The sequence below is a fragment of the Pseudonaja textilis genome, chromosome Z (assembly GCF_049901715.1).
Source record: "Pseudonaja textilis isolate UNSWEBS1 chromosome Z, rPseTex1.2, whole genome shotgun sequence".
NCBI classification, from domain to species: Eukaryota; Metazoa; Chordata; class Lepidosauria; order Squamata; family Elapidae; genus Pseudonaja; species Pseudonaja textilis.
This window is the reverse complement of record NC_142008.1, coordinates 121650600-121666879: the sequence shown is the minus strand read 5'-3', so window position 1 is coordinate 121666879 and position 16280 is coordinate 121650600. Positions and strand designations below refer to the sequence as shown.

The window sequence follows — 16280 nt, the reverse complement described above, 5'->3', positions numbered from 1 at the left end:
GGTAGTGGATAGCATTTTAAACAAGTAGGCACATATTTCGTCCAGTGCAATAGATAGAGACAGTTTTAGATTGTGTAGTGCTTTTTCAACATTGTGTTCTGTAAAATCAATATGTATTAAATCATTGTAGTTGTCAGTGGTTCCACTAGGAAACACTGGGCATGTTCCATTGCTGTTTACAAATACTGAGCCAAAGAATGTGTTAAAGAGGTGGGCTTTAATGGTGTCTTTCTTGCAGTCTTTACCATTAGGTCCTATTAGGGGTGGGATGGACCTTGAGTCTTTTAGTTTGTTGTTTACAAAATTGTAGAAAGCATGGGTGGAATTGGTGTGTAGAAGGTTTTCCTCTTGTTTAATGTGTTAATTGGTGCATTCAGTCTTTATCTAGTGGCATAAATTTTTGTATTTGCTTTTGAAGTTGACAATGTGACCAGATTTGTTTTTCTACCAAAGTGATTTCTTTTTGGATTGAAGCTTCTTTATTGTAATGGGTAATTTGTTTTTTTCTGCTTTTTGGAGTTGTTATTGGTGCATATAGTTTGATGACTCTTTTGACTTCAAATAAAAATATGTTGTAATGGTCTTCTACAGTATTGCATCCAGTGAATAGAAATTGCCAATCAAGGGATGAGAGGTCATTGTTTATAAGATCATAGTTGCCTTTTTTGAAGTTATAATTGGGGATTCTGTTGTTGTGATGATTTTTGTGTGGACATATGTTGAGATAAAAGTCAATTATGTTGTGGTCACTGTTGGAAAAGGGTTCTTTAATTTGTAATCCGTAAATTGAATTCAAACTATTGCAGAAGATGAGATCGATGCAGTTGTTCAATCCAGTATGGTTGGTTACTAGTTGTTCCAGTCCCAGATTTGCTACAGCATTGTAGAAGATTGCATGTATGGGTTCATTTTTATACTCATTTAGGGTCCAGTTAATATGAGGTAGATTGAGATCACCAAGAAAGATAAAAGCGTGTGGGCAGGATGTTGCCCATGTTAGTAGTGAATTTAACTTGTTTACATGTTTGATGTCATAATCAGGGGCCCTGTAACATAATCAGAATGAAAATGTGATATTTAAGGACAATTCAGAGACGATGGTCTCAGGAAGAGCAAGCTCCTGGGTAACTTGGATGTTTTTTAGATGTGGGGACTTTTCATGGAAAATAGCAACACCACCTCCTCTATGGATTTCATGATCTAATTGATAAACATGATAGTCTCTTACTGTGGTAATGGATTTAGGGAGAGATGTTAGTAAGAGGAGATTTACTTACTTACTTTATTATTATTATTATTAAATTATTAAATAATTCTCTTAGAAGCTGGAATAGGGTGAGTCAGTTCTTTACTAATCAACCATTGGGTGGCAAACAAAGTTAATAAACCAACAATTCTGCTTCTCTGTTTTATTTTAACTAAACAATAACAGAGAGGATGCTAAACAACTAGAATTCTTTGCAGCCTTGGAAGTAGCATTTAAAACCATAGGACTTCCCACAGAGACTGGAGAAAGCACCAGATAAACTACCATACCACAATAGAATAGAATAGAATAAAGTAATAACTTTATTGCTTCTTTGAATGTAAACTAATTGCTGCAAACAGCTCTCAAAGGGTCACCCCCTTCAATATAGGCTATATAAACATGATAAAATAAATAAATAAATATGCAAAAGTATGTATATATCCACATATATTATATGACACAGAAAAAGAATACAGTTAGGTTTGGATGTATGCATGTACCAATTGTATTAAAATTAGTATTTTCATTAGTTGAAACCATCCGTAAAATCTATGATATTTCTTCATTTGGAAAGGAATTTTCCTGCACATTACTGGAATTACAAATGTTCTTAAGGCATGTATCAAAAAAATCATTGTTTAATGTGCTGTCAAGAAAAAGAAGATCAACTGGATAGATTTTATGAAAACCATTTGAAACAAATTGGTTAGAACTGAAGAAGCTCATGATACATCATCCAGTGGTGTTTGATAATCTCATCCAGTGCAACATCATTCTTAGTTTTCCTCCAGTGGCACTCTACCATCTTTTGGCTCTTTTCAGCACCTTCACCTTCTCTATAGACCAAGGGGAATTTCAGGACAAATGGATCAGAAAAAGGCACATAGACGTGATCCTGTCCAGGGCCTTGCCTGCTTTCAGAAACCATTTAGGTCAAACACCCTCACAGAGCCATGCAGCAGAACCTCCAGGATATCTCCCAGCTCCTTCTGAAACCCATTAGTTATGAAAGATGAACAATTGAAATAGATGAGCATCAGGGATGGGATTCTACTGGTTCTGACCTATTTGCTAGAACCTTTTGTAAACTTTCTGAGCAGTTCAAAGAACTGGTTAATGGAAGAAATCTCCTTTTTTCTCACTTTACAGGACTAATCCTAAATGGAAGGCAGGAACCATTCTGGTGTTGATTATAACCTAATTTTTACTGCCCTGCTTATAGAAACTGTCTCTCCATTAATGCTTATTAGATTCTTGGCAGTATGCCTAGACTTCCTGTCACCTGAGCTTCTCCTGAGTTTTTTTCTATGCTGGTACATTGCTGGGGCTTGACTTTCTTAAAGGGGAAGGGTTATTTTAAGCTTTTTATGCTGCTTTTGGGAGGAAATACTCCCTATTGGAGTTTTTCCAGCTGGGGTGCAACAATCAGCGCTTTGAAGAAATAATTGAACAATGAAGCAGAGCTGGTGGAAAGAAGCTTTCAGTGACAAGGAACCAAGATGAGTGCATTCAGCAAAGTTTCTTGGCTAGCTAGAAAGATTGATATTCAAATTGATTGATATTCAAGAGTGAATTTACATACCCTTTCTGAGTTTTGGTCTAAAACTAGTTTTTGGTGAAGTTTAATTCTGTGCTTGGCGATGTTTAATCCTGTGTTTATTGATGGAATAATTTTCCCTATTCAGGGAGGAAAATGGTTAATCTCTGTTCCTGAAAAGAAACTGGGTTGAGAAATCTGGCTAGTTCCTGTGTCCTGGTAATTGTTTAAGAACCAACAGCTACTGTTGTGATTTAATAATTTGCATTGTGTTTAAATTTTTTCCTGCCTCATGGTTTCTTTTTCTATCCGAGGAGGGGGTCTTCCTTCACTGCTTTAGTGGTTTCTGGCACTGTCCTTTTGGGCTGTACTTTCAAGGGGTCAGATGCAAGCTTGGCACTGATTTTTTTTATTGCCTTTCTGGGGGGCATGTGATCTTTCCGTAAATCTGGATGATTTCCTTAGGATATCTTGTGAGGTGTGTGAAAGCAGCTGATATCTTTAAGTCATGCAAATGGATCTAAAGATTGCTTCTCCTGAGTGTGCTCTTTCTGGAGAGCTTAAATGACCTCTCTACTAAAGGGTTTCACTTTATGAGCAAGAGTCACTGCTGCTAGTTATTAGTTATTATTGCACTATTTTAATTCCTCAAGGTGCTCTGGCTCCCTGCCTGATTTGTAACTCCAGCTTGCAAGTATTTTTAATCTAATAATTGGCATTTAGGGCAGCTTTTTGCAAGCAAAGAAGCTTTTTGTATTTTTGTACAGGTAATCCTTGACTTGCAGCAGTTCATTTAGTGACCATTCAAAGTTACGATGGCACTGAAAGAAAGTGACTTATGACCATTTTTCACATTTACAACCGTTGCAGCATCCCCACAGTCACAAGAGGACAGGCGAGGAGAAGCTCCCCTTGACTTGAGTGACATCGAGTTGGCCAAGCCCACCCAGTCACATGCCCACCCAGCCACACCTAACCAACTGGTCATTAGGGCAGTGAACTGGTTGTTAAATTATTTGAATCCCACCACTGGTCCCCATTTATAATTGCCTTCCAGAAGGAAAAAAAAAAATGTTCTGATCTATATTAAATTTCAGAGATAGGGCATTATAGAAGGCCAATCTTACTGCACATTGTTCTCTGGCTTAAGTTTGCTACTGGGGAAGATCTCCAAAGGATATCAGATCTCCAAAAGATTTGTTAAAAATTTCTCTTCATGAGCTGATGTTTATCATTCAGTTCGGGTCTCATCACAATGATAAAACACTTAGGAAGGAAGATACACACCAATAGTCCAGCACTGGAGGAGATCATGGAGAAGATCTCCACAGCCAATGTATATTTCCCCCTTCTGCTTAGATAGGTTGGGATAAAACACAGCCAAACACTGCAGAAGACCAACATGCTGAAGGTGATGAATTTGGCTTCATTGAAACTGTCAGGTAACTTCCTAGCTAGAAAAGCAGCAGAGAAGCTAACGAGAGCAAGAAAACCCATAAAGCCCAAAACACAGTAGAACATGACCGAGTCCTCATTGCACTCCAGGATGAGTTCTTCAGGTATTGAGTGTGCATCAAAATCTGGGTATGGTGGGGATGTTATCAGCCACACAGCACAAACACACATTTGGACAAGGGAGCAGGCTAGAAGAATGAAACCAACCATTCTTCCCCCCACCCATTTTCTCAATCCGGAACCAGGTTTGGTGGCCATGAAAGCTAGAACCACAACAAAGGTTTTGGCCAAGACACAAGAAACCGCCACTGAAAAGATGAGCCCAAAAGCTGGCTGTCGAAGGAGACACACAATTGTATTGGGTCTCCCGAGAAATAGAAAGACACAAAGGAAAGAGAGGAGGAGGGAAACTAGGAGAATGTAGGTGAGATTCCGGTTGTTGGCTTTGACAATGGGAGTATCTTTGTGTTTCATGAAGATTGTGATGACCAAAGTTGTCATCAAAGAAAAGCAAAGGGAAAGAACAATCAGACTGATCCCCAAGGGTTCTTCATAGGACAGAAAAGTGATCCGCTTTGGAATGCACATATTTTTGTCAGGGTTTGGATATTGATCTTCTGGACATGGAGAGCAGTCATCCACATCTGAAAAAGTAGACATTGATTGGAATTATACAGTGGATTATAGACAGTGTTGTACCCTCCTGGCTTAGTCCCATTATAATGTATTTGGAAATTTCCTACCCTTCTTTTTTGATATTTTCCCATCTGGACATAGACGGCAAACATAGCAGCAAAATGATTCTCCTTCTAACTTTTCCTTGCTGTATCCTGCCTCACAAGGATCATTACACAGAGATAAAGGCAATGTCTATCAGTGAATGAAGAAGAATATTTTAAGATACAGAGGAAAAAGAAAGTTCTTGGAAAGATATTGTTAGTGTGGAATCAAGTGCATAAAAATGGATTGATAATGAGAAGCCATGTGATTACATTGTTTTGTGATCTAAATGAACTAAAATAATAATTCATTCAATATCTGTAATTATTGTTGTCAATGGCTTTCTATATCCATGAAGCACAGTCTCCAATGATAATTTTTGTGCTGCTTAAAGATGTTTTTCTCAATTTCTTAATTTTGAAGTCACCAGACTGATGAAATTCAGTACACTGGATTGTAGGTTTTACTTCACAATTGTAACACCAGAATGGCTGCACCATGTTGTATTCTTATACTTAAAATAAAATTAAATAAAAAAAAAACCCATGCATTGTTAACAGAGAGCCAAACTAATGAGTATAATATTCTATGGCAGGGATGTCAAATTCAATTTCATTGAGGTCCACATCAGGGTTGTGCTTACCTCAAGTGGGGGGCCAGGGGGCATGGCCATATCGAAGTAACTCATGTCTGTATCAGCTGTAGTAGCCCAGGCGACTCCCCCCAGATTCCATTTTTGGCTGGGACAGCTTCCTGCAGAGCTCTGCCAGTGAAAATGGACACAGGCACCAAGACTCTGTATTCACTGGCAGAGGTATTGCAGGCTGGTACTTTGCTGTTTCCAGGGTGGCCCCTCAGACATATTTAAGCACTCCATGGGCCAGATCCGGCCTGCGGGCCTTGAGTTTGACTCCCCTGTTCTATATCAACTCTTAGAAAATTATTAGAGATAATTTTTTCCTTCTCTAGAACATTTGTATTTAGGCTAGTTTATAGAAGATGCTCTAAGAATTTCATTAATAAAGATATTTTTATGCTACATAAATGAAGGCAGACCAGTCTACATTCAGACAGCTAACCTGATTAAAGCCTACTGGCCACATGATGGAATCTACAGAAATACTGAAGAACTTGTCTGCTGGAGCTGTGGGATCCACCATTCCAACTTGGATCCTAATGAATGACTGGTTTGGGAATGTGACCCAGTTGATAATATCATATCCACCAATGAATTCTCCATTTTCATCAAAGGAGACCTTCTCACCAACACTGTTGTTGAATCTGACACTTCTCAGAAAAGAATGAACCTGAAATACAGAGACAGCCAGAGAGAAACAAAGAGAGAAAAGGACAGAAGGAAGGAGAAAGAATTTATAATATATTTATTTATATACCCCTCACATTCTAGACAACTCCTACCCTCAAAATGACATTATAGAGAACTGCACATAAGAATAACTAGACACAAGAACAGTTTTTTTCCTGAATGCCATCACTCGGCTAAAGAAATAATTCTTTCAACACTGTCCAACTATTTACTAAGTCTGCATTACTATTACAATCAATCTTCTTATTGTTCCTATCACCCACCTCCTCCCACTTATGATTGTATGACTGTAACTTTGTTGCTTGTATCCTTACAATTTATATTGATTGTTTCCTAGTGTGATTTGATTACTTATTTATACCCTATGACTATCATTAAGTGTTCTACCTTATTATTCTTGATGAATGTATCTTTCCTTTTATGTACACTGAGAGCATATGCACCAAAGACAAATTCCTTGTATGTCCAATCACCAAACAAAGAATTGAACTGAATTGAATATATGTTCAAAACATAGACATTGATATTTAAATAATTCTATTGTATTTCTATTGTTTCTGTTTCTATTTCTTTCTATTTTTATTATTTCTTAATAAAGAAAAGATAAAAACTTTTATTTTAGCTGCAAGCCATAATCAAACAAATAACAAGTAGCAAGAGACTAAGGTACTCAGGCTTCTTCCTCCTCAGCTGATGTGTTGTGAATTGGGAAATCTCTGCATCTTTAGAGATCCTAGGAATAGCCTTGAAGGACAGGAGGGACAGCCAATTAGATAAGAGGACCGTGAGGCAGGACAATGAAAAATAACTTAAGAAACATTTCAAACAAGCTCAGTTCATATAAAGAGAATGTGAGGGAGTGGTAATGATGTTCAAATTTTCAGGATTCTGTTATTATAGAACTTGCAATAAAATTAGTCCTGACCCTTGGTTTCTCAATCAAGCCTACCCTTTGGGTGGAATGGGACAACTTGCCACAGCCAAATCTCTGTGGCCACCCCACCATGGGCAATTCATCATGGCCAACTCACCGCAGAACGATGTATCACTTCAATTTAATTATTTAAAATAAATTAGAAATATTTGATTTTTGTCATTCAGATTTCAGTTTGTTCTTTGCATCTTTTCTTTAATGATTCTATTCCACCATTTCTTTGATATTGGTGTAACTCTTGCCCTACAATCAGTTGTCCAACATAGACTTGGACATGGTGAGTTTTTCCATGGCAAGTTGGCCATGGTGAGTATATTGGGGTGAATTGGCTGTAGTGAATTTTCATAGTGAATTGTCCCAAAGGGGGCTTTGGGACTGACAGTGTCTTGGCAGTCTCTTGTTCAACAACCATTTGAATTTGCAATGGTGCAGCATGAGTGGTACTCATGATTTCTTTGAAATTCAGGCTGTCACAGGACTCCTGTAGTCACATGATCACAATTTTCAAACTTGGCAACTGGCCTGAATGTCTGGTTGTCAAGGTATCCCATAGTCACATGATTGCGATCTTCAACTTTACTTTGAGGCTTTTCACAAGCAAAGCAATATAGAATAGAAAAGGATAGGATATTGGAGTTGGAAGGGACCTTGGAGGTCTTCTAGTCCAATCCCCTGCTCAGGCTGGAAACTGCATACCATTTCAGACAAATGGTTCTCCAATCTCTTCTTAAAAACTTCCAGTGTTGGAGCATTTACAACTTCTGGAGGCAATTTGTCCAACTGATTAATTGTTCTAATTGTCAGGAAATTTCTCCTTAGTTCTAGATTGATGGAAGCTGGAAGGAAGTTGTAAGTTGTGATCACCTTGCTTAAAAACCTGTGCAGGATTCAATTTTTTTTTATTACCGGTTCTGTGGGTGTAGAGTTGTAATTGAAGGAATGTCATTATCTTGATGGCAAACCTCAGGTAATGAAGGTTCCAAAGCAAATACAACTCAGGCAAACAAAGTCACTAATGTAAAGGAGGATTAGAGAGAGGAAGTAAACATGTGTTAGACTTTAACTAGAGATAATTAATTGTGATAATTACTATGCTAAACAGTAACGAAAGCTGAGCTGAAACTAAAGTTAACCAATGTTAGAGGATTACTAAAAATGTGTATAAATGAAAGACAAAAGTTCATCATGATTCATTTGATCATGATAAAACACCTCGACTGCCTCATCATTACAACAAGTGGCATATGAACAGGGACCCTCTTACTTCGTTTGGCAAGGATTTGGTGCACCTTCAACCCTTTGTGGTTTCTTCAACCTTTTGGTTTCTGTAAGTATGGGGTCTTCTCTTTCTGAGGAACAAAGGAAGCATGTAGATGAATTAGGCTATTTGTTGAAAAAAAATAATATTGACATACCAGTCAAAAATCTCTTAAGGCTGGTCCAGGAGATTGCAACTCAATGCTTATGGTATCCAAAAGAGGGGTCTTTAAAATTAACTGATTGGGAACGTATAGGGAAAACATTGCATACTGAACCTAGAGCAAAAATAGAAGTTTTGCAGATGTGGCATTTATGTAGGCATGCAATTGAAAAATTTGGTCACATTGAACTTTCTCTTTTAAAACCTCCACCTTCATGTTATACTAATGTTGTCATTTATCCTAATTCTTCACCTGAATATATGTCTTCAATTCTCTCAGCTTCTGCAGATACACAGCAAAAGCCTCCTGACTCTATTGTTCAGACTTCTTTTCAGAAAATGGTTGAGGCTTGTAAAAAAGATGCCTCTGTCTCAGGAACAGAACTTGCAGAATTAGTGTCTTTTTGTCCAGTACAATATCGTCCTGGTCAGGGGCCACAGCTTGGACTGCAAGTAGCAGAATGGGAGGGTCTGCCTTATCAGATCTTAGGAGAGTTAAAAAAGGTAGGTACAGACTATGGGATTAGTGGTAATTTTACAAGAGGACTTGTAGAAGGAATAAAAAATGGTTATACAATTATCCCTGAAGATTGGATGCAAATATTACCTGACTGCTCCAGCAGTCTCTCTCACTCCTCCCCAGCCACAGCTGTTTGCACTGGGATTGATTTAATCACTCAAGAGGTAATTGAGTTTAAGTTTCCTTTAGAAGTTAAAATAGTTCCATCTCAATTTAAAGGACCTTTTCCTTCAGGATTAGTTGGCTTAATTTTGCCTTGTTCTTCTGCACACAAGAAGGGCTGTTTTGTTGTGCCTGGTGTAGTAGATTCAGATTACATTGGTATCATTATGATTCAGATTTGGGTGAATCTTCCTCAAGTTCTTCCTTGTAATTCTTCTGTTGTTCAATTGTTTCTTCTTCTATATGAAATTCATATTCTGGTATAGGTAATCATGGGGATGCAGGATTTGGATCAACTTCTTTATCTGTAGGTTTACTTCATCAGCTGAACTCCTCTCGTCCTTTGTTAACACTCTTCCTTAAATAAACAACCATTTCAAGGGTTATTGGATACTGGAGCCGATGTTACTGTCATCTCCTCTTTACATTGGCCAGTACAGTGGCAAAAATGTCAGTTTCTTCATTGTGGGGAATAGGAGGTTCTACAGCTGCTTGGCAGAGTGTTCAAGAAATTAATGTTACAACATCTGCTGGTAAGTTCTTTTTTCCTACAACCATACATTCTAGATATTCATACTAATATTTGGGGCTGTGATATCCTTTCTCTTCTTAATGCTCATTTGATTCTTGATGATGGCTCTTCCTCTTAAATGGCTCTGTTCTATGCTGGTTTGGGTGGAACAATGACCATTATCAAAGGAAAAACTTGCTGCTTTACAACAATTGGTTCAAGAACAATTGGCTGCTAGTCATATAGAACTTTCTACTAATCTTTGGAATACTCCTGTTTTTGTTATAAAAAAGAAAAATGGGAAATGGCATTTCCTTCATGATTTAAGAAAAGTTTTTAATAATAGCATGCCCACAAAATGATATCATTGGTGAGTGTTGCCTCAGGGAATGCTTAATTCCCCTACACTTAGTCAATATTTCATGGATAATGCTCTTCAGCCCTTTAGGAATAAATTTCCTTCCTATTTAGTCTATCATTATATGGATGATATATTGATAGCAGCCCCAGATTTTGATGAATCTAAATTGTTAAAAGAGTTAATGGATATTGTGGCACAACAGGGATTGTATATAGCCTCAGACAAAATTCAAAAGGTAGAACCTTATACCTACTTAGGACATAGAATGTTGCATAATTGCTCCATTCCAATTCTTCCTGAATTACAAGTACAGAAATCATATACCTTAGTATAATGGCAATAATAATTAATTAATAATTGGTATTATTAATTGGGTGTGCTCATTCTTCTACATTACAACTGGTGATATGTTGCCTTTATTTCAGTCTTTGAAGGGGGCACAAGCACCAGGAGATCTAGTTGTATTAACTGATCTTCAAAGAACATGCCTTCAAGAAATATTGAATAAGTTTAAGTATCGATATGTGGACAGGATAACATCCTTAACAATAGGACTTTGTTTAGCTATTCTTCCTACTGCACCCTTACCCACAGGATGTCTTTATTCTAATGCCTCTCCATAAGCAGTCAACATTCATGAATGGACTAATTTGCTACTCCGCCTAGAAACATTTATCCTTATCAGTCTGCATTAGAGGATTTGATTATTAAAGGTCGTAAACAAGCTTTACATCTTACAGGACAGGATCTTATTAGCATAGCTTTCGATGATGATTTCAGAATCATATCAGATAGCCTTTTCTCAATATGTGGGAAACTTATTGTATTCTTTACCCAAGGATCCTAGAATAGTGGTTACTACTACTTTAAATCTGGCCTTTTCTTCCATTTTTGTGCGAAATCCTATTTTTAAAGCTCTTACAGTTTTTACTGATGGCTCACCAACAAGGAGTGTGGTCGTCTGGCAGATTCAACAACAATGGTATTCTAAATTTACTGCCACACAGACTTCAGCTCAACATGCTGAGCTGGCTGCTGTGATTTTGGCTTTACGATTGTTCAGTGACCAACCTATTAACTTGATCGTTAATACTCAATATGTGCATTTAGCTATGCAATCTCTTCCTTTTTCTTATTGTGCTCTCTCTTTGGATGAGAATTTGTTATCCTTGTTTTTATCTTTAAAGAATAGTTTGGAAACTCACTTGTATTCCTTGTATGTAGAACACATTCGGAGTCATACTCCCTTTACTAATGCCTTGACTGAAGGAAATCAGAAGGCAGATGAATCCTTAAAGGATGTTATTTCTCATTGCCTATCCTCTTTTGCTGTCATGGGTTGGCCTTCTCAGTTGAAAACTGATAATGACCCAGCTTATATTAGTAAGAAATTTCAAACCTTTTGTCAGAAATGGAATATTACTTTAGTGCACAGAATTCCTTACAACTCTCAGGGTCAAGCTATAGTTGAGCGAGCTCATTGTACTTTTAAGGCATTGCTTCAAAAACAATTACAAACTGAGTCTGGCCCTTACCATCTGCGAAAGATTCAAAATCTCATTGCTGTATCATTATTTACTTGGAATTATTTAACCTTTTTAGATTCTCTTGCAGACTCACCTGTTAATTTGCATTTTCAAACTACTGAATCTTTGGTAAAGTATCGCCAAGCTCCAGATCCAACCTGGAAAGGCCCTACACTGCTGATCACCTGGGGTTGTAGTTATGCTGCCGTGGAAGATCCTTCTACTAGGCAAGCAGTGTGGGTTCCAGCACGCTGTGTTTGTATCATGGCATGGCATCAGGGCCTTCACAACCTGATTCTGGATTTCAATCTTCAACTGAACACAAAAGTCTGGCTTCCAAGGTTGAAGCACCCGCAACCCATCACTTGGGGCCAGGTTAAATCTACTACATATCAAGCTCAACAACAACTGCAACAGGCCTCATTACCTCAGACTCCTGAAAATCTTGTTGCTGCTGTTTTTGCTATTATTACTGCTAATTCTGTTACAATTTTACTTTGTATTTTCTTGTTTATGGCTAATGGTGTTTCTGCTCAAAGTGACACTTCTGTGGTTCATCTTAACTCTAATTTGTGCGTTCGTCATGCCCAATATATGTTTATGACCCATGGCACAAATATTACTTTATACTATGAGCCCCCAATGGCATTTGGTCAAATTTCTTTTACCCCTAACTTGATCATGTCTTCTACATTTATTGTCTCACAACTACAATCTATTTCACACACCTGGCTATTTTCTAAACCCCCTATGCAATTGAATTCTGTCCGTTGGTGTTACTTGAAAGTTAGTCAATTTACAAGGGGTCTGTGTTTCTGTTGTCACGCTAAACACACTTGGTTTCATAATTGGTCTGATTATGATGCTGCTCAGCACATATTAAAAAAACTAGGGAATTATAGTTATTGTTCTAATTACTACTGGTTGTCAGGTACCTTTAATTCTTCTTTGTATGGACTTAATATAGCTCCTGATAGGTATTCTGATAATTTTCCTATTTTTAATGTGGTTCTTTTTTGATAAATATGCCACCAATGTCCATCCTCAGAATTTTTCATTTTTTGAATAAAACTATTGAGGATGAGCTTGACAATTTACAATCCTACATTCAAAATAATATCCATGCTCAGTACTCACCTTTTGAGTGGCTAAACAATTGGCTCCCTGATTGGTCTTGGCTCAGACAGTTTTTCTTTTATCCTATAATTATTATTATTGTACTAATTGTAACCTGTTGTTTTATTCAATGTATTCCAAATTCGTTTGCATTGTTTTGTTCTACTTCCCCTTCTCTAACTCCTTTACAGTTGCGATACATTCATAAATCTTTGAATCCTCCATTTAAAATAAAAAACGAGGATATGTAGAATTGTAATTGCAGGAATGTCATTATCTTGATGGCAAACCTCAGGTAATGAAGGTTCCAAAGCAAATACAACTCAGGAAAACAAAGTCACTGATGTAAAGGAGAATTAGAGAGAGGAAGTAGAGATAATTAATTGTGTTAATTACTACGCTAAACAGTAACGAAAGGTGAGCAGAAACTAAGGTTAACCAATGTTAGAGGATTACTAAAAATGTGTATAAATGTAAGACTAGACTCCAATAAAGTTCATCATGATTCATTTGATCATGATCAAACACCTCGACTGCCTCGTCATTACAACATGTGGGCATGGCTTGGTGGGTGTGGCAGGGGAAGAATACTGTAAAATCTCCAGTCAGAGGTGGTTTTTGTTGTTTGGTTGTATACTCAAAATTTCTGCTACCGGTTCTCCAGAACTGGTCAGAACCTGCTGAATACCATCTCTGTACCACCCTATATAACTATATCAATTGACAATGTGAATTCAAAGGCAATTATCATCATTATATTTCCCTGTCCAATTGTGTCTGATTCTAGGATGTGGTGCTGATGTCTGTTTCTTGGCCAAGGGAGCCATATCCAAAGACATTTTCTAGACTAAACATATGGCAGAGTGATGGAACGTAGTAAGGAGGTGGATTCCCAGATTGAAGGGGGAGCATTTCAGAGAAGTAAAAGGCAATTCATTTGAGAGAAAAAAGATGAAGGTAACCACACTTCATTATAGTTCCCAGGGTATATTGTAGAGATACACAGTAGAATGCTCAGTCCTACAAGATTTTGCCTACAGGTGTGAAACAATAAAGAAATCAGGGTGGAAAAATCATCATGTGTTACCAAGAGGTTTTTGGGCTTGGAAGGCAGTTATTTCATGGACAGAAACACATTCTAGGTATTTCAAATGGTTAATTCAGTGCTACACCTCACTTTTAGATCTAAGGTCAATTCCCCTAAACAACATTGTTTATTACGGTTAAGGACAGACCTTGAAACTACAGATATGGTAGTTTCTTACCTGCCACCACATCTGATAGTGAAACTGTTTCCGTCCTTCTTTCACTATTTTTCTGGATTTGGATAAATACAGAAATTGCAGAGCATGTGCCACAGCATAGACTGCATTGTAAATATTGTAACTCTGTCCACTGATGCGTGTTTCAAACACAGATGTAGGTAGAGTCCCAAGCTTCTCCTGTCCAGTACAAGTTGCCTCAGATGTCTCCATTTTTGAGTTGGAGAAGAAACAACCAAATGCCTGTTCCCAGAAATCTTTCTGAAAATGATCATGATGGTCATTGTTTGGACTTAGATTGTGAAGGAATTCCTGGAAATCTTTGACCTCTTTTGTGTGAACTGCAAAGGATAAAGCCCCATGTAGGAAATGGACATCCCAGGATTTATGAAGGGAAAGTGAGGTGTACTCTGTCTGCGCATTTATAAGCCAGATCTTTGGCTTCTTTGGTATATCCTCCACTTCTGAAAACTGGAGAAAACTTCTCAGATATGTTATAGTCTGAATTTTACCATATAGAATTATCACATTGGCCTTGCTCTTCATGAGAACATGATATATACATAGAAATTCATCCATAACATCAGTAAAATCACTATAGAAATCTGCGTTTGGTATCTGTGCTATGAACTCAGTGCAGATGCCATTCTCAGAAAAGGTAGGGACCACTTCCTGGACAAATTTCTCTGCTTTTTTATTCTTTGCTACAAGAATTCCAACCCAAATCCATCTTAAGTACTTCAATAACAGCATGAGGCCCTTATGTTCATGGGATTCATCTGGAAACATTTGCTGGAAGAAAACCGCTTGAGTCTCTTTATCCATGGCTGGAGCAGAGCCATAGGTCAACTAAAGGAAGACAAACATATGCAGGTGGAAAATGGACACTGTGTACATTCATTTGAGTCTTTGGGTGCCCTTGAGTTTATATACTGAAACATTATGCAACTAGCTGCATTTATTTATTTAGAAAGCAACCAGGATGCAACCAAGATGTCCCCTGAGAAAAAGGAAAAAAACAGGAGTCAACCTATTCTCTACAGCACCTGAAAGTGGGACAAGAATCAATGGATGGAAATTAATCAAGGAGAGAACCAGGTTAGAACAATTAATGAGTTGGATGGCTTGTCTTCAGATGTTGTGGCTACCCCATCACTGGACATATTTAAGAAGAGATTGGACAACCATTGATATGAAATGGTATAGGGTTATCTGTTTGAGCAGGCATTGGGCTAGAAGACTCCCAACTCTTAATTCAGTGTCGGGTATTGGGGAATGTTTTTCTATGCCTTGTAACCCCATTTTCTGTTCAGAATTATTACTATGGTAATCCTATCAAGCAAAAAATAATATCCTGGAATCTGAAAGTTGTCTCCTTTTTTAGAAAAAGAAGCACACAGACTTCTGGGGAAGTATGGCAATTTAATAATGTATATCTTCTTGCACCTCTTACCTGAGGAACTTTGTAGATGGACAATATAGCTGCCATGTGAAGAGAGATATCAGGTCCCCCAATCACTGCAGCCAAAAGTTTTGGGACCCCACACTTGTAGTTAGGGATGAATTTCCCATGAGAGAAAGGCAGCAGCATCGAAGCGAAGTAAGTCCACCTTGGACTGAAATGGCTGTCAAAAATATGAAAGCCCAGCGTGATATTGGGTAGCATCTGGTGGTTTTCGTTGATCTCTTTTAGAGTAAACGCTAAGGCCAGGACATGCTGGTAATTCTGAAAAACTATTCTGTAAAGAAAAAAAGGTACATTAAGAAATGTCTGCTTCATACAATGGTGGGATTCAATTTTTTTTACTACCGGTTCTGTGCTGCATCTTGGTGAGCATGGCACAGGAAGGATACTGTAAAATCTCCAGAGGTGCTATTTGCCAGTTCTCTACTCAAAATTTCTACCACTGGTTCTCCTAAACTGGTCAGAATCTCCTGAATAGCACCTCTGGTTTCATACCATGGCACTTGCAATCCATCAGTACAACACATTTTGTGGAATGTGTCAGTGCAACATCTAGAAACATTGAAATCCAATGGCAGAAAAAGAGTTAGTGGTATTTTGAGTCACCCTCTGAGTTATTTGTTTGCTCATGAATTTATTTGTTATTTTTATATTGTTTCAATTTTTGTCAGATGATGGACATGTGTTTAGCCCAAGCATGTTCAAACTGAGTTAC

General features: G+C 37.7%; 1 protein-coding gene across 1 annotated transcript; it reads right to left on the bottom strand.

Annotated features, from left to right (window-relative positions):
• Positions 1-3413: 3413 nt before the first annotated feature.
• Positions 3414-16016, bottom strand: LOC113451405 (vomeronasal type-2 receptor 26-like). The gene is made up of 2 exons (XM_087915342.1): positions 15554-16016; positions 3414-6268 (listed from the first exon to the last, which is right to left on the bottom strand). The coding sequence occupies exon 2, from the start codon at positions 4899-4901 to the stop codon at positions 3987-3989; it is 915 nt and encodes a 304-aa protein (XP_087771468.1). The 5' UTR covers positions 4902-6268; positions 15554-16016; the 3' UTR covers positions 3414-3986.
• Between the last annotated feature and the right edge of the window lie 264 nt (positions 16017-16280).